Below are 21,572 nucleotides of genomic sequence, written 5' to 3'. Positions count from 1 at the left end.
GACGCATAAATAAAGTCCCCAGTAAGTCAAAGTCATTAATTAATTTATCTATCCAATTCAATTTATATTCCCAGGAATTATTTTATTTTGGATTCTTTTAAACCTTCTCTCCTTGTTCTCTGTATTGATCCAGATCCTGCAACTCAAATATCTACTGGTTTAAATACCTTAAGGTCCGATAAGTTACAATGTCTTTTTAATTATCTCCGTTAGATATTTCACTGCCCGACAGGTTCTTACAAGCTTAGTTATTCCCCGTCTTCATATGCCTCCAAAAATCTTAGCAAGACATATATCTGAGCCGAATTCGTTAGTTCTGTGTAAGTCAAAGCCGATTTAAAAGTTTAGTCATGCCGCATCAGTCATACTTTCATAGATAATTCGTGTGTTTGTATGTAGTTACAGTCTTTCGAGAACGAATGAAGTAATTATCTTCGCGCATATTCATGCAAATTCCGATTTAATACCTGGAAACGGGTTATTTTTAGCTGCTCCAAACGATAGTTCTCCGTCCACATTCTCTCTTCGTAAATGTTGGTTGGCTTTGCTGTGGCTAGTTTGGTTGGCAGCGTTTGATGTTTAGAGTGGGACGGTGGTGGCAGCGGAAAGAAAAATGTTTTGCTCTGTTTTGAAATTGAAAATTAACTATGAAATTTCATTTCGATTTTATTATCGCTTAGTTCAACATGAGCTTTCCAAATTATCATTTGCTTTGTTGACAGAAAGTACAAGAGTTTAAAAGGCTAAAGAAACGTGAAAAAAGAAAGAATGGATAATCAATACCATGATGGGATAGCATTAATCTTTATGAAACATTTCTACTGATACTTATGAGTGGCAACAGTTGAATTACTTTCCACTTGTGAGATCGGTTAAGACTCGCTGAAGATAACCTTTGTTCAACCAATTAACTTTTAGCCGTATATCAGTCGGAAGATGAAGATACTTTATGACTTTAGTTGGTATTTCAAGGGAAAGTTGAAAAAATAGGTTATATCTTTCCTTAGATTCATAATGAACATATTTTTTAATAAAATGTTAACCATTGTCTAAGTAAACCTAATGCCAGTTAAGAGCTCATTCGGCTCACATTTTGCACAAATATCAATTTAGATTTTATTTGAAAGAAGTTTTAATAAAGTTTTGCAAATATCATTCAGCGTGCGCGCCTTAGGTTAAGCAGCACTCGAACTCAGCACTTCCTCACTTCTAAAATAATGTTTTTGACATTTCCATCAAAATTTTCACGGACAGCCTGGCGAGTGACAATCAAGATGTCACAAAAGAATACTACGCACTGACAAACACTGGCGAACAAATCACTGGAATGACGTCAGTGGCGAGCCAAACAGAAAAACCAGTAGAACCTCAGTCACAGCCAATATGACGCTGGTTTTGCCATTTTGGTTGCGCCTCGCTGGGTCGTTGGCAGAGTACAGCATCTGCCCACACACGCAGTACAATCTCATATACACACAAGAAAAATAAATATATTTGCACACACAAATGCATGTGCGATCTGATGCACTCGCTCCAATCGGAAATTGCCAATTCACAAGTCAGCGGCGTCTATATATTATATAAGTTCCCACTTGAAGCGCAAATTGCAAGGCACAGAGCACTTAAATTCCTTTCAGTTTTCAAGCACATAAAAATAAATATGTCGCTTGAATGTATGTAGAAAGAGAGCCATCATATATGCGTTTAGATAAATTCCACATGCCCATCAGGAAGAGACCGTAGTTTCAACGGACTTGGCATCACTACTTACTGTAACTTGGACTACTTTCCATACAATCACCTGAATAACTGAACAACATGAATAAATTCCAATATTTACTAATATTAGAGCCTATATTGCTAAAGCACATTAATTTCTCTCATCGATATTCGAAACTGCAGCCATGACTAACTCAAATCGTAGTTTATTCCACAAGATCGCACTCTTTAAATGTGTGTGCAGTTTCCCTCAGTCTTTACGATAGTGGCACTCAACGCTCTAGGCCTTAAAACTCATCCGTCTGATTAATATTTTCCTGCAGGGTGTGTATGCAAGTTTACATTGCGCGCCAAGTGATTCCTACTGACGGCCTCTTCGCAGAATGCAACACCCGCGTAATCCTTTGGCGACGTCAGCTGAACTTGCGAGTGCCAGTGGAATTTTGAGTGTCAAACATCAAAGTAAACTTTCGATTGTTGTTGCTGCTATTGTACTTGGACGTTCCTTCGACTGGTTGGGGCTTGCGGGGGCGTAGCTGCGCAGCACCTCATTTGCAGCTGCTGTCGGGGCAATCCGACGGTCGTTAGCGCTAGTAGTTAGTTGGCAGCTGCACTTACATAAATACTCGTTAAACGCCTGAAATCCTCAGTGATCCCTATTGATTTTTCAGAACAAAAATTTATTCTTATTTTCACCAAATTATTTGGCTCACTGCATTACTTTCATGACGATGTATGGTTGTGTGGCAAGAATGGCTTGGTGCATGCATTACGTAAGTAAACTAGGAGACATATTTGTGTCAAGTGTGCTTCAAATTGCTCACCGAATTTAATACTGATAATATTCCACAATTTCCGAAGGCCTTGAGAAGATTGAGACGTAGGATATTTAAGACTAGAGTTACGGTAAGCTGGACTCCGAAATTTCATAAAAAATGGAATTCAATACTTTTAATCTATTTCCAGTTTTCTCATCTGGAGACTTTTGTTCTAAAATCTTGAACACTACTTTTGTCTCGCTTTAATTTGGTGAGCTTTTCTTGTTCGGCGTCCCCCTTAAAAATCGTCGATCTATGAAAAGAGAGATAACTTGGAAAAGTACTCAACACGGTAATATTCGTCCTTCTGGTTAACTTTAGAGTGTTATATTATATGTGAAGTTGTAAGTTCCTCTTCCACTTAAAATAAGTTTATATCCTTCTCTACCCTCTACAGACCCAGTCTTTTTTCGCTTACTTCATTACTTTCCTTATAAACTTTTTATATATCCGCCCACTCTTGCCACCGACTGCGTTTCTTATCGTACTTGTCTGAATGTTATGGATTTTATTTCCGTTTCAGTTCCGATGCTATGAAATACTCTGTTCGAAACATTCGATTTTTCAATTGGAAATTCTCGCTCCACTTGCAGCCGTCAGTACATAATATATTAATGTACACCACTTACATCTATCGCCAGATATGTAGGCATGCTTGAGCTCTCACATTTCTGCTATTCGAATTGTTGTCGATTCGTGTGCATCAAGGAGATGTTCGCCGGCTGCAGTAAGCCATCCATGTTGAGGGCGGTATGCTGACAGAAGCAAAATGTCCAATGCTAAGAGGCTGTCGATGTGGCAAGTGATGGTGCATGCAACAAATCATACAAACGTCGTCCTTTGCCCTACCATGGTACGGCAGTCTCCAACAATCGACGAAGTTCATGCAATTTATCTAATAGTGCCCACAGATGGTCATCGATGAATTTCAAAAAACTAGTAAGGAAGAGCTAAGTTCGGGTATAACCAAACTTTTCATACTCTTGCTACTTGCAAAGATTAAAGTCAGGGTAGTATCTTCAGGTACATAAGGCCTGTAAGTTATATGGGGTCAAGGGCGAGTTTTTAACCGATTTCACTCAGTCTAATCACAAAAATGCATAGTTTTATGAAAAACGCACTGTCAAAATTTTATTAAGATAACTCATATATTGGTCGACATATGTAGTATTAAGTGACCCGGAGATTAGAAAATCATTATATTAGGTATATGGGTGCCAAAGGAAGTATTGACCCTATTCAACCCATTTGTAGTCAGGAAAGAATTCATTCTGAATTTCAGTTATAAATCTGACACACTGACCAATATTTTTGGTAAAAAGTCAACCATATGCACTGGGTCCACATATTCAGGAAACTGAAACAGCTTTGGATCGATTAGGGCAATTTTTAGTCATAAGGTGGCACATCTCAAAGGCATTATTCGTGCAAAGTTTTATCTCGATATATTACACTGCACCATAAAGCGTCAGGAGTCAGAGGCATACCAAATTTGGTTGAAATTCGAGCTCCGTTCTATGGACAGCGAGCGGGGTTATCGTCCGGTTACATCCATTTCCACACTGTCGGTAGGAGTTCTTATAATATTTGCGTTATGTATCTTCTGTGCAAGTTTTATATCTTAATTACGTGCTTAGTTATGGCACTTTATAGGTTTTATTTTAATAGAGTTTTGTGAGCGTGGCAGTGGTTGATACGTATAAACGTTAGGTGAAGAAAACTATAATACTCTATAGCAACATGTTGCAAGGGTATAAACAAATATTAAAATTCAATACAACATAAGCGAACTCTACTAAATGTACTTGGAGATATGGCAGGAGCCACCTAAAAGCGTGAAGAAATTGCTGAAGAAAATTTTCTATTTTTGCTGAAGAATTGAAAAGCATTTTCCACTCGAATGAATCCAGCACGAATGTGGTGAATGCGTGCGTTTTCGGAACAATAGAGCTAACGAAGAGCGGCATTTGGCAGCCATGTGCGGTCACTTGTATGAATCCCCACCGACCGGTTTTGACAATAAAACTTGCCTATCGTGTTGACTTGAGTAGGCAATTTTATGCGTTGAACGTGTCTCTGCCAACTTGCGCTCTCGCTCTACACCCGCTCTCACTTCGGCTTCCTTTTATTATTGATGCTTTCTTCCTTGCAGCTTCGTGATTCTGTTAGTTTTATGGTGACATTTAGTCTATTCAACTTTTATGCCTTTCGTGGACAAATCTAATGAATAAATTCAATGATAGCAAAGAAACGCTCCCTCTTCCACTAATAATCGCTGCAATTCTTATGAGAATTTTTATGATTTCAATTTCAGGCTTTCAATTTAGATATTGAACATCTCCAAGTGAAGGGTGTCGATGGTGTATTTTGCTTTTAATTAGTGCCAGTTCTTTCACGCTGGGAAGTCAAGAATGTAAAAAGTCAGTATTACATTGCCTTGGAACAAAATAAATTCTTTGAACAATGTTGGATAATGTCGTGTGACTTCTTTAACCTACTTCTGGAGAAAATAGTTCGAGTTGCAGAATTAAACCGAGAAGGTACAATCTTTTATAAGAGTGTACAGCTGTTAGCGTATGCTGATGATATTGATATCATAACCGCGCCGTTAGTTCTGCTTTTTTCAGAAGACAGCGAGGCAAATGGGTCTGGTGGTGAACGAGGGCACGATGAAATATCTCCTGTCATCAAACGCAATCGCGACTAGGCTCTGACGTCACTGTTGACAGTCATAACTTCGAAGTTATAGATAATTTCGTCTATCTTGGAACTCGCATCCACACACACCAACTGGTGCTACTTCGGACTAAGTAGGCAATTGAGAAGTAAAGTCCTCTCTCGACGAGCAAAAAAAACTCTATAAGTCACTCATTATTCCCGTCCTGCTATTTAAAGCAGAGGCATGGACGATGGCAACATCTGATGAGTCGACGTTGCGAGTTTTCGAGAGAAAAGTTCTGCGAAGGGGAAGTTTCTACTCTTTTGCAGAGATCAGGTGGAGAAGGACCTGGATGCACTTGGTATCTCGAATTGGTGCCAAATTGCGAAAAGAAGAAACGATTGGCGCGCTGTTGTTAACTCGGCAATAACCGCGTAAACGGTTTCTACGCCCGTAAAGAAGAAGAAGAACAATGTTGAAACCAATTTCAAACATAAAGTCAAAGCGATGTGAATCAATTGGCAAATTTATAAAATTTTCGTTTTTTTTGAAATGCAAGGAAAATCTTTGGCTCCCTAAAATGGACTCAACTGATCTTTAATTTTTACATGTTACTCAATTTATGCCGTAATCGGTATACTGCGTGCTAATCGTCATGCGGACACCGACTGAGACTTAAAAGCCGTTTACACTTTAATGACTCATTCGGATTCTTTAAACGATGGTTGCTGCTGCAACAAACCACCGGTTAATCTTTGAAAGCAGGACTATTACGTTTCGTTACTGTATAGCAACCAAGACGCCTAATGAAACCTTATTCTTTGCAGAGAACTTATGATTGTTCCCTTCAATAAAATCATAATGTTCCTAAAAGTTTTAATTCTAACGATTAACTAACTATGTATCGGATAGTCGAAAAAGTCTTTTCGTATTTTGTCAATAGATTTCGTTACAGTCGTATATATGTAGAATAAGGCCTCTAGCGGACATTATAGTATAAATATAAAAAAATAAGTCGAAGTTTGGTTAGAAACACGAAAAAACTTTTTCTACTACCAAGGCGTTGAGGTGAATTTAAGATAGAGTAGTAGTATGAGTTACACAAACTAGTCCTTCCATTTTCCAAACATGCAGGATATCCTTATGAAATTTTGCACACGTACTTTTCGTCCAAAGGAACTGCTTATTGAACTACAACAGCTGGCATATAAGCTGATCTATCAAAATCTTGCAAAAGTATAAATACTAAATTTCGGAAAATTAAAATATTTTTTCTAAATATGAGAGAATATTGGTCGTTGTTAATGAAAAATTGGTATACGCTTTCGCTCGGTCGGCATTACGATACTTCAAAGCGGCTACAATATCGAAAGTTTATTCTTATCTAACTTTAGCCTTTCCCATTTACTTTGAAATTGCAGTGAATGTGCTGATGAACAGCTGAAAACATATATTGTGCCTGTGAAATCTGTTACCTCCATCATGCAGGGCATGGAGTCTACGTTTATAGAACTAGAAATTCAGCATCAAATTAGTAGGACGATTTTCATATGATGGACATTAATATATGCATATGTACGTTGTTTTGAAAATTATCGTAATTCGTGTGACATGCAATTCATTAAAAATTAATGAACTTTGACAACTTTTGCCAACTGCTTGCTGAATACACAGCATTTTCATACCCACACCTTCGGGCATATTGCAAAGTATCGACGTTATGTAATGATACAAAAACAATATTCTGCAGACAAACAGACATTTTGGAGACCCCCAAAAGGGGAGTCGGAAAGCGGAAGTACGTGTGGCAAAGCAAACTCAACGGTATTCGCTTAAATATATGTATGTGTGTGTACTTAATTTCTAAATAATTTCATTTAGGTAGTTTTTTACTGTCAACATGCAAACTTTGTTGGAAATTGTTTTTGCTCGGAGGCTGGTTGCATAAATACCGTTGGGTATGACGCGGAAAATGAAAATTTTCAAAATTATATAAAATCATATTTGTTAAAACAAATATTTGAAGCGTAAGCCAAATCAATTAAGCGTAAATGAAAAAGCTTCAAATTTTACTTACGACCTTTCCCAATGTCGACATACAAAACCCGTTTTATGATACTCTTTTTAAGTTGTTTAATAAAAATTCGGATTTTGTTTTCTTTCTCTTTTCAAATCTACAAAATTAATAATTTGTTCCGTTATTATTTATTATTATTTAATAATATATACCTATTCTGCAAGTCGCCCACGAAACAAATATTGAATGCTTGCTTTGAGAGTCTAAGAGAGAGTCCAAGATATAAATAATAAACAATAGCAAATTTAGATTGAGTTTTTACTCACATGCCTTAATGTTTCAAACTAGAGTGCAATGAAACCCGGTCACCCGGTTCACTTTTATTGTGACCGGAAGCAGAGAAGCAAAAAGACAAATTTCGAAGGAGAGAAGTTTTTATTCCTCCATCCTTCGAGCGAATCATCATCTTGTTAATTGCCGCGCATTCTAAACGCGCTGGAATAACTTAAACTTGTATCTATGTATCCCAAATTGGAAGGGCAAGCTTCGTGCGTTGGTATGAAGTGCTAAAATTCAGCATGCCATAAAACTTATCACGAAAACTTAGTGTGACAGCGCACAAAAAAGGAAAGTGCTGACAAAGGATGTGGAAGTCGCGACACAAACTTTTCACGCAATTAGGATTTTGCAATTCAAGAAAGATTGCAAGAAAATAACGCTAAATTCTATAAAATGGTGGTACTTTAATCTTTGTTTCGTTGGCCATTTGTAGAATAGAAATATATTGGGTTGATTATTAATTTTTTCTGAAATATAAACCATTGTTTCTCTTATTTTTTTGTTTTCGAAGCAAAAATTAAATATTTTATGCGCACAAAGTAGAGTTTGCTAAATTCATCGAAAGCTATTCGAACAAATTCCTTAAACCTCAGTAACTCAAAAGTAGATTTCTAATTTTCAAAACTAAACTAACAGCACTTTCGTTCTTCTTCACCGTCTCGTGTAGCGCAGCCTTTTCTGACATGTAACAAATAGTGCCCTTTGTTGCATGAAATGGCAGATTCCGAGCGCGCGCTAATGCTTAAGTTCTCTTATATGCGCGTAAGTATACTTGTAAGTGTAGCCGCACGCACACATCCCTCACACATGTGGACGCACTCTTGACATACTTGTCATTTCATCTTAAAGAACTTGAACCCGAATAATCTCGCAATTCACACGCTGGCGAACAAATTATAAGTAAAACTTTTGTTTCAAAAAGATAGGGCAAAGAGAAAGAAAGTTAGAAAGGTCGCATGGGGAACATGAATGAGTGATGGAAAAACAGCAGAGATTGTCACTTCAGTTAAACTTACTAGCGACCTTACCCTTAATGTTAATAAGTAAATGTTCCGCCCTGACCGAAGTTGTTGCCACTCCATTACCCCTAGAGCAACGAGGCCCTTAAAGGTGTTTCGATTCGTTGGCTTGCGAACAGCGCCGTTGTGTTGTCAAAACTTTGTACAACAATCGATAGTTGTTTACAGCTATGTTGCCTTGTCTTTTGTGGCTGCTGCTGCTGCTGCTGTTGTTATTGCTGCTGACCCTAGAATACAGAACTTTTTCTATACTTAGTATTGTTTTGGGTGCATTTGCTTGATTAGAATATTTAGATATTGGCAAAAAATACACAAACTCAAAGGACGAAAGCAAGAAAAAATTACAGTTAAGACAAATGTAGCTTACAGTGATAGTTGGAAAACTACTAGTTGCCACTTTTTACGAATTTATACATAATACAAATATTTGAATAGAGCTTGGTTCCTGAAAAGGTTACGTCAAAATAGTTTGCAATAAAAAATAATGATACTTTCCCTTAAAACGAATAATTGCAACACACTGATAGCCAGGATGATCTTGAAGTATTAAGCAAGATATCGAAAGGAGTGACAGAATGTGACCAGCTATCAAGAATTGGGGAGTCGATGAATAATCTTGGCCAAACGCGGCTGGAAATGTTTCACATTTCTATTGAATGAACTTATTTAATTCTAACAAACTGTAATTTATTTTTTTAAGTTATTTCTTGCAATAAAACACTGACAAAAAAATCACAAAAATAATAAATTGAAGTCTAGTTTTAGGAGCTCGCACCTTTTTAATACAATTTTGCGAAGATCGCAATAAATCAAAATTTTTATTCTGGTGAAAAAGGGTGCTTCGTTAATACTGAAAATTGCCAATATCCGTATTACCATAATGAGTTGCACTGCTATATGTGAATGAATATACATGCCCATTAACACTGGTTACTTTACGTTCACACTTTCATATGTGCGAACACATACACACAGCTGCCATTCACTTAGCCCCTTTCATGTAGATACATGTGTGCAGGTAACCGGAAATTACCATATTAACTGTGCTTCCTGCAGAATTAATTAGACTTCCGTTGAGTACCAATGAAAAAGGCAACAACACCAACAACACATGCTTATTGAGCCAGTCGAATGTCGAGCCACTCAGCCGACAGTCGCGTGGGGGCAACTTAAGCATGAACGAGCCAAATGAAAGGCCTACAAAAGTGGGCCAAAAGCGCTGACCAGAATTGTGTGTTGTAAGCAGGTGCATGCGTTTAATTTTTGCTTTGGCAGTAAAGAGCAGCCACTAATATACCTTTTAGCATTTCTCCAGGGGGGAAAACGACCGAAGATTTCAGCAGGCAGCAGTAAGCGACAAACAATACTTGACCAGTTCGTATGTGTGTATATTTGTATGCACTGCTTTATGCGTCATGTATGTGACTTTTTGCTGTCATCATTATTCATTGTGCGCTGAGTGGAGCTATGAATATGGAAGAATCAGGAATTAAACGCGAGTAATGCGGAAAGTCTGATTTTCTGGTGAACATGTGTGGCATGACCGTCCACATCGCTACTGTGGAGAAGGTTGATGCTAATTCCATGGAAGGGTGGTGGATATTGGGCTGTAACTTACCGTATATACAGGGTTTGTCCGGAAAGTAATAGTACTGATTTTCTGCCGCCGCGATTGCAACGAACGAGCGGCTGGTCAGTTGTCTCAAGACAAACATGTTCGCCCGACGTGTTTCTGTCAGTGGTGCAAGCTGAAAATGCATCGTTCGTTAGAGCAGAGGTACGCGATTAAATTCTGTGTAAAACACGGTAAATCTGCAACAGAGACGTTTAATATGATTAAGCAGGCTTACCCAGATGTTGTTTTAGCAAGAAGTGGTGTGTTTCGGTGGCACCAGGCCTTTCTGGAGGGCCGAGAAGAAGTCGTTGATGAAGACTGTGTTGGGAGATGCTCTCTGTTGTTTTGGCGTCAAAGGCATCGTCCACCATGAATTTGTTCTTCCTTGACAAACTGTCAACGCCCAGTTTTACGTGGAAGTTCTCAAGAGACTCAAACGAAGGGTCAATCGGGTCGGAAAAGACATCGCAGCCGATTGGAAGTTGCACCACGACAACGGCCTGGTTCACACCTCCTTTCTTATGAACAGTTACCTAACCAAGGCCGTAATATTTTTGTGTCCTTGCCTGAAAAGGCCGATGAAAAGCAAGCATTTTGAGACGACAGAGGGGGTCCAAGCACGTACCTTGGCTCTCAAGGCTATTCCGGAGAATGCCTTACGTGACGCCTTCAATACATGGCGCTGGCAGCGCTGCATCGACGCATAAGTAGCATACTATATTTTGAAAGTTTTTAAAGAATTGCAACGATTAGTTAAATAAATTGTTTTAAATCGACTCAGTCCTAATACCTTCCGGACAAACCCTGTAGTGTTCGCCTGCACTTGAACTAATTTTTTCTTTGCTTATTTGTGTATCTTTTTGTAAAAATAGAGGAGGTCCAAAATTTGTTGATCTTTTACATGAACTTCATTGGAAGGTTTATTGTTTAGTCCTGGACATCGGACCATTCAAAATGTTTCAAAAGGTGTTAATAAAAAATTTGTCGATTTGTTTTTTGTCTAAAACTTTATCACTTTACGGTTTTAAATAGTCGTCGTGGTTTTGCAGGAAGTCGAGCTAAACCGTTTTTAACCCCTAAAAATTCAAACCTTCTCGACCACAGATCACCAATAAATAGTTTTTATTTTCATTTTGGTATTTGATCTATCATTTCCAATGAGCTTCAACCTATTACGAATTTGTTTCACTTCAAAGGACTTCTGCTCTGGTCTACATATATTACGTGTAAAATTACATAACCTACAATTATTAATAATATGTATTTCTGTCCAATTCGTTGTAGGTTTTGCAATTGATGCCATTGTGATGACGCAATGGATTGCGGCCTTAAGTGGGCGCTCTTCAGTACCAAAACAACACTCGCACCCATTATTGAGGCTGCCGATAAAGCGGCAGCAGCTACCGAAGCAGAAGCGCCAACGTCAGCAGCAACAGTGGCTTTTACGGCTGCAGCTTCAGAAAAAACACCAACAACTCCAAATAGAATACGAGAAAAACCAAACATTTCCAGAATCCGCCATTGGCCCATTTTTTATACCCGAAAAGTAGGCACATTTGACGCCGCCAAAGGCTACGCCGCAGTTCGTCCCTATAGCACCGTAGTTGGAGTCACAAGCGACGCTGTGGGGCCACGACGTTACAGCCGCGAATGTGCCATCAGATTCAACACTAGCTTGTTTCGAAGAAGCAGGCGAATATAACATAACCTCCCTGCTGCCAATAGCGACGGCATCAAGTCGCCCGAAGTAGAAGCAGGTGAAATAGAAACTAAGGAAAAACAATAACAGAAAACGGGTACAACGACAAATGCTGTTTTAGGAGAACAAACGGAATAAAAACCTAAGATAATGAAACATTGTAAGTACGATAGCCGCTAACGTAGATGTGGGAGAGAAGGCGAACTCATACAAGGGGAAGAATTGATGATTTTATTTTTTTCGTTCCTTTTCATGTTCTGATTGCCAAATTTGTTAGTTTATTGTGCAATTGTTTTTGTGCTGCTGTTTTCACCTTGTAATAGTTCGCCTTGAGCAAGATGGAATGAAGAAGGTGGTGCCAATGACATAACCTCATATTTTTGTAGTTCATTGCTTACAAATTTAGTAAATAAGGGGATATTTTTTTGTTTTGCTTTCTGGAATTTGACAAAGGTTTATCTAATCTCTACAAATGTTGTAGTTTTTTGCATAAAATGAAATGAGAGCATCATTCAAAAAGGGACAACTGAACTTGTGAAAATGACAGCAAGCAAAACTCTACTGATTGTACCTTAATTACTCCTTCGTGGCCTTGGGTAGAGATAATTATTAACTGTTGTTATTTTTCATTTCAACTTTGCGACTAATTATTAACTCTTGTGCTTTGTTAATTGCAGCAAATATTTTTATACATAAGGATATGATGGAATACGGCTAAAGAGAATCCGATGAATTAAACGCCGAAATCAAAAGAAAAAGTGAAGAAATTTCCAAAAAAGTATAAAGAATAAGAAACATATAAATAAACATAAAAACATAAATATAGAAAAGTATAACTAACGTAACTATTCTCTTATCTTGCGCGAATTCAATTTAATTTCTGTCTCAAATTGATTCGCCACCTTACCGCGTCTCGTCTTGACTTAAATCAATCCGACTGTATCAATTTGACTCTACTTGAGCGCAAACCACTGAACTTATATCATTTAATACCACCAACGTTGCTCGCACTTTGTCGTCTAGTTCGGTCATAGTGTTGCTACAGCCACAGGGACGCCGCAAACTTGGCGTTTACGCATAAAATTGAGCAAAATAAATTCCCCAACGCAGCTGACGGTTAGGTGCGAATTGTGTCAATCAGGGCGCAATTGTTCATTTGTGCAGTGGCCATGGAGCCTCCTGGTGGGTTACCGCCGGACCGAGACAGACAACTAGTGCTGCGCCCCCAGCAGCAGGAGCAACAACTGGTACCGTTGGTACCGCAAGTCAAGCCGACCCTAGCACTGAATCTTTACTCCAAGGACCAGGCCGTGTCCTCAACTATTGCCACAACGCCGGCTGCAGATGCCTCTACTGAGAATGCCGCTGCCTCATCTACCACATCGATCCGCACCACCAATGCACTTGTGCTTGCGTCCGCGAGTAACGTTGTTAGTGTAATCGCTGCGGGCAACAGTAGCACGGCGATGGCTACAAGTACCAGCCCCGCACTGGCGTCTGCAGCCATAGCGATATCGGGCACCACGCAGGCGGCCACCGCGTTCAGCGGAAGCGCGGTGGGTGTGCAGCACACGCCGCATCATCAGCACCCGCCTCATCATCATCCACCCCATCCCACGCATCAGATGCACCATCTGCCACACCATCAGCCACAGACGTACGGTGCGCATAACTCGTCGACAACTTCGTCCCTGTTTGGTGGTATCTCGGCCAGCAGCAGCAGCAGCACTTCGGTTGGTGGGCAGCAACAAACCATCGAGAAGTTGGCGCGACCCATGGCTTTCGATAAGGTGAGGGGAGAACATTATTGTAATGATAACTGTATGTGGCATTTTAAATATAAAGAACAAATATATTTATTGCATAGAATTGAATGTTGAGGATCTGAACGTTAGCCTCGTATAAAATATATTCACATCAGAAGTGCATTTATGTGAGCAGCGTTAGTTCTTGTTCTTTTTGAAGAAGCGGCACGAACATACTTGGATAACGCCATCTTTGTCCTTTCCATCTACATTGCCATCGCTGGACTTCTTTTTCGGATGATGTATGGGGCAAACTAATTCCATTTCGTCATTTCCTCCCTCTTCGGCATTCAACAGAAGGTCTAAAGCGTTTTCGATTAAGTTAATAGGTTGGTTAGAACTCGCTAAGCTGTATGGGGGCAGCAAGTAGGGACGCGAGACTAAAGCGGTATTGGTAGAGCCTCCCATTAGGGTAGGTGGAGCGACGAACGATCCTGGGTTACGTAAAAAGTTTAGTTGGGGTTCGAATGGGTTGTACAGGTAATCCATAGCACCTGCCTCTTCAGCACCATCCACAATTGGACCAATGCTTATGACAGATGTTGTTGGATTGCCGCTTACAGCGAGTTGAGCACCCTGCGCATGCATTGGAATACCATCTGGAAAGAATTGATTCGAGATGGTTTTAATAAATGTAATATTAGTTGCAAGAGAACATAAATTAAGCATCTCTGAGAATTTAGAGCAAACCTACTGCTCATAAGAAGTTTCTCATAATGTTTTAGCTATAATTTTATATAGTATATCAGAAATTAAGAGTTGTTGTTATATAATTTTAAACACAAACTTTTTCTATTTTGTATTTTCATGAGGAGTGCGCACGTCTTAAGATCACTTTCATAAGGTAACCTTATAAAAATGAAATCTCCATCGTTTCCTCTTAATTATACGTGAATTAGAGCTTAAGAAGCGCTCTGACTTTGACTGATGCTTCTATCGCTTGGTAAATTGTTTATTGCTATTCCTTTTAGGTACTTATATATTGCCTATTAAAAACTGGTCACTACTTAAGTTTATGAGGAATATTTTGATCTAAGCAGCTTCTGAATTATTGTTTAAGGCATGGAAATAGAAAGAAGCTCAAAATTAAGGCGGATCGCATTGTTCTGCTAAATATTGTGTTACAGGGTGATACTTAATTGTCCATGAAAGGAACAACAAGTTTCCTTACCGGCTCCCATTTTATAAAGCATCATATTTGCGAACTTGAGAAAGCTTTCCATCGGCAGCATTTTTCCGTTGGAATGTTTAACGAATTGCATTTGCTGTTGGTGTGGCGTTGCCAATGCGGTCGCTTGCTGTACGTTGTGTGTGTTTCCAACCTCCACTGATTTGTCGTTTTCGTGCTTCTTTCGTTGTTGTAGTCCCTCTGATTCCTCCTGCAATTTGTTCGTCGCTCCTATGCCTTCGACCGACTTCTGCGAATGCGATAATAACGAAGGAAATGAATCCTTGTTTTCCAACGGTTGTTCTTGTAGTTTTTGCGACTGCAATTGTTGACTGTGTTGTTGTAGAGTATTGGTAGGATGAGTTTTGTCGGCGATAAGCTCATCATTGTTACTCTTAATATGGTTGTTGTTGTTGTTAATGCTATTGTGCTTTGCTTCTCCATTGTGTGCTCCAATTGTGAGCGTCACATGGTCATTGTTCCGCTTGTGGCTGTCGACCGTTTTGTACTCGCCTCTGCTGTCATCATCATTGTTATCACTATGCTTGTTGTTCTTGACCACTGCAACTTCTTTGTTTCCATTCAACTCAGTAATCCCGTTATCGTTGCTATGCTTAATGGCCATAACGTCGTCACTTATATCGGAGGTGTAAGAAGTTAGTTTTGGACTCTGCTGATTGTTTAACTTGGACTCCTTGCTAATCTCGGCCAAGTGCTTGAGGCTACCGCCGACGTTTCGTAAGTTTGGTTGATGCAATGCATAAGAGTTGATGCCGTGTTGCATGTTCATCATCGGTTGGAAGCCATTGTCAATGATGAGCACTTCTGCGGGGCCTTCGCCGGAAGCGAATTCAGCCTCGCGCTGCATGTCTTCGAAAATGCGTGAGCCGATGCCTCGCTTAGCTAGCAGATGCGATAGAGCAGTCATGTGCACCTCGTGGCCGGCGATGCTGCCATCTTTGGGCTTGCTGGGATTGTGTGCGCTCCTCTTCGTTTTTTCGGCATCGGACTTGTGGCTGAGTGAAGCAAACGCTAAAGTAATTTAGGAAATACAAAACGTGTACGTGTTTTAGTAAAACGCAGTTGACACCAAGAATTCCTAGAGCGAGTGAGTACCTTTATCAATGGCATGCTCAACAGCGGCCACCGCTTTCTTGGCCCATGTGTGCTCATTGCGGCTTTTTATGCCTTCTTGATTATCTAGGGCAGTCGTGGAATGTCCGCTAAAATGCACGTCGGTTGAAGTGTTGTCTATATCCGACAGAAGGTCACTGGAAAGCTTGGTTTTGTTTTGGGAGACAGTAGAGCCGCGCTTGATGCGGCGCAGCGCCTCCGTTTGCTGAAATGTAACTGCGACCAGGGTCAGACCTGTAAATCTTCAGGAGTTAATTACGAAGGCAACCACGAAATACTTACTAAGGCACACGCTGAAAATGAGCAATAGACTGGTGTTGTGCATTTTGCGTTGAATATACATATGCAGTTTCGTTGGTTTGTTGTAAGCTGACGGATTATAGTCTCTAAAAATATGCCTTATTGGCTTGAAAAATATATGTATGTATGTTATATTTGAAAGTGAGGAGGAATTTTTCGCTTTGCTTTTTAAGGCGAGGAACACAAATTTATTAGTAGAAAAACAAGTGCTGAAACAGTAGAGTATGCCAGTATATGTAGAACGTCTTACTGATCATCCGAATAAGTGAGGGGTACATGAGTTAAAGTTTAATTTGAGCCTACGGCACAGGGATTGGGAGCTTGCATATTACACACTGGACACTGGCCTGACTGTTTACATGTAAGATAGGATACAAATGTAGCTCTAAGTAACTTCTTCTATATGTATGTTGCAACTTCCAATCAATAATTGCTTGGCCGAACGCCTTTAGGCAGTTTCTGCTAACGTTTCGGAGTATTAGAAACCCATTAGAGCTCATCAATTTTCATACAGTTTTCTTCGCCCTTTAACTTGCGTCCCATTATCGAATAATTTGCCGACTGTGTGTAGCATACACACGAACAACTTTAAGAACGTGCGCGTGTGTGCATTCGAGAACTCGCTCGAGTATCGTTCATTCACTCTGCGTTGACCTTGCACTCATACGGCACCCCAAGTGGTACAAATATAATTTATATAAACTGGATTTCGCAGCTGACATTGATGCCGATGACGTTGACAGCTGATTGAAAAAATTTTAGTTGAGCCTTCAAACCTTACCACAAAGAGAAAACAACAACACCAATGACGAAAAGAAGCAATTACAACTAAACAAAACCAAGTTGGTGCAGCAAATGCCGCAGCCATCACTGTATGGCTCTGGCCTGCTGCATCCTTCAAACTTAATTAATTTGATTTTAAGCATAGTTATGCACAGATCTGAAATGTTTTCTAAACACACACGTCACACATGGCGGGGTGCATCATTGTGTGGCACTTGAATCCATCGACGAGTTCTCATGGATTCGAGTGGATTCATTCAAATTGACTGATTCAGGTGCATAATTTCATGGCAGCCGCTCATAACCAAGTGTCATAGGGGCCAAAATCTCAACTATTGCTTGTGAATGAGTAATCTGTCAGAGAAGACAGATGGCACATTATCGTTACCAACTCAACTTTTATTCGTGTTTGCATACACACATACAGTCCATAGTCATCACTTTTCTTTAACATTATAGATGGAGGCACTGGTGCGCACTATGCAGAATGATGAAAAACCCGTACCAGTGCGAGTGCAGAAAACTTTTCTCAGCAATATTCCATCGGCGTTCATGGGTAGGTTTGCCACTTTCAACATTTGCCTGTGAGATTCAATACATGTTTCTGCTTTAGGCTATGATTTGATAGAGTGGATGATGGACCGCTTGATGATTGAGGAGTCCGAGGCATTGAGCATCGCCAACCAACTTTGTTTGCATGGCTATTTCTTTCCCGTCAATGACACCAAAACACTAGCCGTGAAGGATGACTCTTCGCTGTATCGCTTTCAGACGCCATACTATTGGCCATGGCAGCACAAACCTCCCGACAATGTGGAGTACGCCATTTACCTGGCGAAGCGCTCGTTGCGCAATAAGCAACGTCACGCCTTGGAAGAGTACGAGACTGAAGCCTTGGCATCGCTACATAAGAGCTTGAAAGGTAAGTGGGATTTCATCACTATGCAAGCTGAAGAGCAGGTACGGTTGGCGAAGGAACGTAAGAAGGGTGATAAGATCGTCGTTGACTCACAGGTAAGAATATAAATTTATATGAAATTATTAGCTTTGTTTAATTGGAATTTGGTCAAATAGGAGCGCGCCTATTGGCGTGTACACCGTCCACCGCCCGGCCAATTCACACCTTTGGAACCATGCCCCATACCTTCGCGTGATCGTCAAGGCTTCAAGCCTAATAAGAAGAAAACAGTTGATGATGTGCAACGCGAGGTGGACTATCTACGCAAGTCGTTGAATCGCACACGCATGAAGATGTCACAAGCTTGCGAATCCCTCGTGGCATATTCGGAGACGTTTGCCGAGTATGACTTCTTTTTGCAGCCGGTACTGCCCTCCAATCCTTGGGTGACCGAAGATGTCACATTTTGGCAGCTGAATAACAGTTTTGTGGATACACCCACTGAGAAGCGAGTTAAGCGTTGGGCTATCTCAGTAGAAGAGTTGGTTTCCGATCCAACAGGACTGCAGGAGTTTACAAGCTTTTTGGAGAAAGAGTACTCTCACGAAAATATACGTTTCTGGATCGCAGTGAATCGATTGCGTCGCTCGGCTCACTCTCAGGTGGCGCGTAAAGTTAAAGAAATTTATGAGTAAGATCGGCTAATCTTGTGGCTTTATTTTTATTCCATATTTGTACTTTGACATTAATATTTGGTCTCGTTTCTTGTGTACAGAGAGTTTCTGAAACCAGGCGCGCCATGCGAAATCAATATTGATGGTAAAACCATGGAGAGTGTGCTGAAGGGTCTAAAAAATCCATCACGTTTCACATTTGATTCCGCCTCGGAACATATTTACACGCTGCTATTAAAGAAGGACTGCTACCCACGTTTCATACGATCCGACCACTACAAGCGTCTACTGGAGGCAGGCGTACCCCCATCACACAAGAAACGCTTCTTTAACTTCGGTGGTGTGGGAGGTGCCAAGAAGAAGATGACAGCCGCACTCTCCAGCCAACCCAATCTTGGTGACGGCACAACTGCGAAGAATATCGGCGGTGCGAGCGGCTCGATGATGACAGCACCACCTCCAGGCAACTTGGCGCGACGACGGGGCAGCGACCGCAGCCTTACCGGCTCCGCTCACGAGCTGGCTGTGATTGGCGTAAATAAGGACATAACCTCTAAAGTGCCACACTCGCACTCACAAAGCAATTTGAGTGAGATGCCATACAGGTGAGTTGGCTGGAAGATCTCAAGGCTCACGAAATCTTTTGCCGGTTCCACGCAAAAGCTTCAGTTGACATGACTCGTGAGACAAATATGCAATACTCATAAATGTAGCTTTTTCTGCAATATTAAGTACATACATTTATAATTATAATTTCCATTAAAATTTTTATGAATTGTTTTGCTAGATTATGTAACTAAAATTTAATGCTAAATAATTATCTAATAAAGTATAAATATAATAAATCTTTAAGCAGCTTAAAACACTATTTAATTGGTTAAACATTTAAATTCAAATTCTCAATCTGATTTTCTTTTTCGCATATTTTCATACACAAATTTTTGTTCGAAACACAAATCAAATGCAATCGCCTTGTGTGCACCCGAAAAAAAATTATACCTACATAAAATACTGGGCAATCCACATTCCAATGCAAATGTCAAATATGAATTGGATCTCGCAGCAGTGAGTCCATTTATAGAGGAGATATGCCACAACTCCAGGTCACAGATGTCGCTGTTCAAAATTCATCACTCGGAATTCGCGAGAGCAGCTCACGTTCGCTTCAGTAAGCCGTTATTTGCTCTTTAACCCAACCAGCATCTCTGATCAACTCTCAACTATCTACCCACTGCTTCAAAACTGATGTTGCTGTTGCTCTACAATTTACCAAACTACAATTGTTGTCAAACTTGGCGTGTTGTATTAACCATATACCTGATAGGGGGTCTACTTTGGACCCTCCATCGTAACTCATCACCTCTATATCGCACATACTTTCTACTAACCTCATTTTTAGTTGCTCGTTTTAATGAATATCTTGCTCCGATCCATTGCTCATACACTTCAGTGTTGTGTTTTTGTTCAATTATACTTTATCGATTATTATATAATATCTCCGCAAGCCGACGAAACCGTACTAATTTTCTTACTTGATGAAACCACCCATATTTTTCATCTTTGAAATCAATCATATTTCTTTTGTTTCTTTTTTCTTAAATCTGTTGTAATTTGGTTGCTATGCTAAATTTTTGAATATTACTTCCGCACTGTTGTAAATATGTGTGTTTGTTTGCTATGGAAATGATAAAACTTGTAAAGACCTACTAAAGCCGTTGTGTGCAGGCATTTCCAAGTCACTTTTCGTTAAACGATTACTAAAATTGTATAGGGAGACGACCAAGTCGAAGCCTGCTCGCTTGGAGACCACGGTGGAGTCTTCCAGTAGCGCAGTGTGCCCATGGGATGTGCCAGATGAGCCTCCTGACACACAGGCACCCACGCCATACCAAAAGTCTCAAATTAAATTGTCCATATGTCCCTGGGAGCAGGAAAGCGACCCTGCGCCAATCGCAGCTAATATTGCAAAGTCAGCGACACACCGTCTCACCAGGTATAAAGTTCAACAAATAGATACCTAAGTCAGAACATTAATTATTTTATTTTTTTCTAGCACATCTTCGGACAACACTGATGTATCGGATCGCAGTCAACGCAACTTGGGTATAAGACATCAGAACACCGTAGACAGCGGCGAGGCGAGTAAACGTCTTGTTCCAAACTTCACCGAACAACGCAGAGCTTCAATGTCCTTCACACAGTCGTAAGTTTAATTTTTGTAATATTTTCAGCATTCTTTATATATGTACATCTCGCAGGCGTCTTTCGGAATATCAATTCGGTCAGACATCTGTTTCAGCGAAAACTTCTTCTAGCCCATCGCCAACAGTGGGTAGCCAAAGTGTTGTGGACTCTTCGCTTCCAGCACCTCCGCCACCGCTCTTCACACAAAGTATTGCGACCATGGCCGCAGTAACGGCGATTAATAGCTCATCGACGATTGTGACGAAGGATCCTCCTTCCTCTTCGGATGCAGAAGTAGAGGAGGAGCTGAATAAGCTAACTGTATCGCAGAGGAATAGTGAATCTTCAGCATCCGAAATGTGTGCGCTGCCACCACCTACTCCGACTCCACCTCCCATTACTAAGGTGACACCACCTCCTCCGGACGAAAATATTTGCTCCTACTATCAGCCAGTTGAGGTGATATCTTGTGAGAGTTCTCAAAGCGATCATGTGTGCGGCGCAGAAAGAAGTGGTGGAAGCGGCAATAGCGACAATAGTAGCATTGTCATATCAGAGACAGATGTGGAGGTAGCTGTGCAGGAGGTACAAATAGAGCTAATTGAAAGCTATGACCTTCAGGAAGGAAAAAGTCCGCAGCTGTCAACACCCTCCATACAGATTGAAGAGGACTTGAAAGTTTTGCCAATTGAGGACCCAGTTGCAGGTGAGTTAATTATGTAAAACTTTCAATAAAGAACC

The 21,572-nt window shown here is 40.3% G+C and overlaps 2 protein-coding genes and 1 long non-coding RNA gene across 9 annotated transcripts in view; 1 reads left to right on the top strand and 2 right to left on the bottom strand.

The window, feature by feature from the left end:
* The window catches only part of LOC120775105, a 39,637-nt gene that overhangs the window by 17,113 nt on the left and 952 nt on the right, over window positions 1-21,572 (top strand). For 3 of the 6 annotated variants that reach the window (XM_040105118.1, XM_040105119.1, XM_040105117.1), the window contains 10 exons: window positions 11,471-12,045; window positions 12,563-13,675; window positions 17,535-17,631; window positions 17,689-18,089; window positions 18,150-18,664; window positions 18,749-19,252; window positions 19,711-19,815; window positions 20,419-20,640; window positions 20,701-20,850; window positions 20,906-21,537. In XM_040105118.1, coding sequence (XP_039961052.1) covers window positions 13,055-13,675; window positions 17,535-17,631; window positions 17,689-18,089; window positions 18,150-18,664; window positions 18,749-19,252; window positions 19,711-19,815; window positions 20,419-20,640; window positions 20,701-20,850; window positions 20,906-21,537 — 3,247 coding nt within the window. In that variant the 5' untranslated portion in view covers window positions 11,471-12,045; window positions 12,563-13,054. Of the gene's footprint in view, window positions 1-11,470; window positions 12,046-12,163; window positions 12,238-12,356; window positions 12,482-12,562; window positions 13,676-17,534; window positions 17,632-17,688; window positions 18,090-18,149; window positions 18,665-18,748; window positions 19,253-19,710; window positions 19,816-20,418; window positions 20,641-20,700; window positions 20,851-20,905; window positions 21,538-21,572 lie in introns of those variants that run through there. The other 3 variants (XM_040105122.1, XM_040105121.1, XM_040105123.1) reach the window with 3 other exon arrangements.
* Window positions 9,561-10,275, bottom strand: LOC120775108. Its single transcript, XR_005705294.1, has 2 exons — window positions 10,190-10,275; window positions 9,561-10,129 (listed from the first exon to the last, which is right to left on the bottom strand). It is a non-coding gene; the product is annotated as an uncharacterized LOC120775108 (long non-coding RNA).
* Window positions 13,751-17,504, bottom strand: LOC120775106. 2 transcript variants are annotated; one of them, XM_040105124.1, is made up of 4 exons: window positions 16,275-16,335; window positions 15,975-16,226; window positions 14,862-15,890; window positions 13,751-14,289 (listed from the first exon to the last, which is right to left on the bottom strand). In XM_040105124.1, the coding sequence occupies exons 1-4, from the start codon at window positions 16,333-16,335 to the stop codon at window positions 13,829-13,831; spliced, it is 1,803 nt and encodes a 600-aa protein (XP_039961058.1). In that variant the 3' UTR covers window positions 13,751-13,828. The 2 variants fall into 2 exon arrangements, with proteins under 2 accessions (XP_039961058.1, XP_039961059.1); XM_040105125.1 differs by having other exon boundaries at window positions 13,829-14,289; window positions 15,975-16,208; window positions 16,275-17,504.

The sequence above is a fragment of the Bactrocera tryoni genome, chromosome 4 (assembly GCF_016617805.1).
Source record: "Bactrocera tryoni isolate S06 chromosome 4, CSIRO_BtryS06_freeze2, whole genome shotgun sequence".
In the NCBI taxonomy this organism is placed as follows: domain Eukaryota; kingdom Metazoa; phylum Arthropoda; class Insecta; order Diptera; family Tephritidae; genus Bactrocera; species Bactrocera tryoni.
This window is presented reverse-complemented; position numbering and strand designations above follow the sequence as displayed.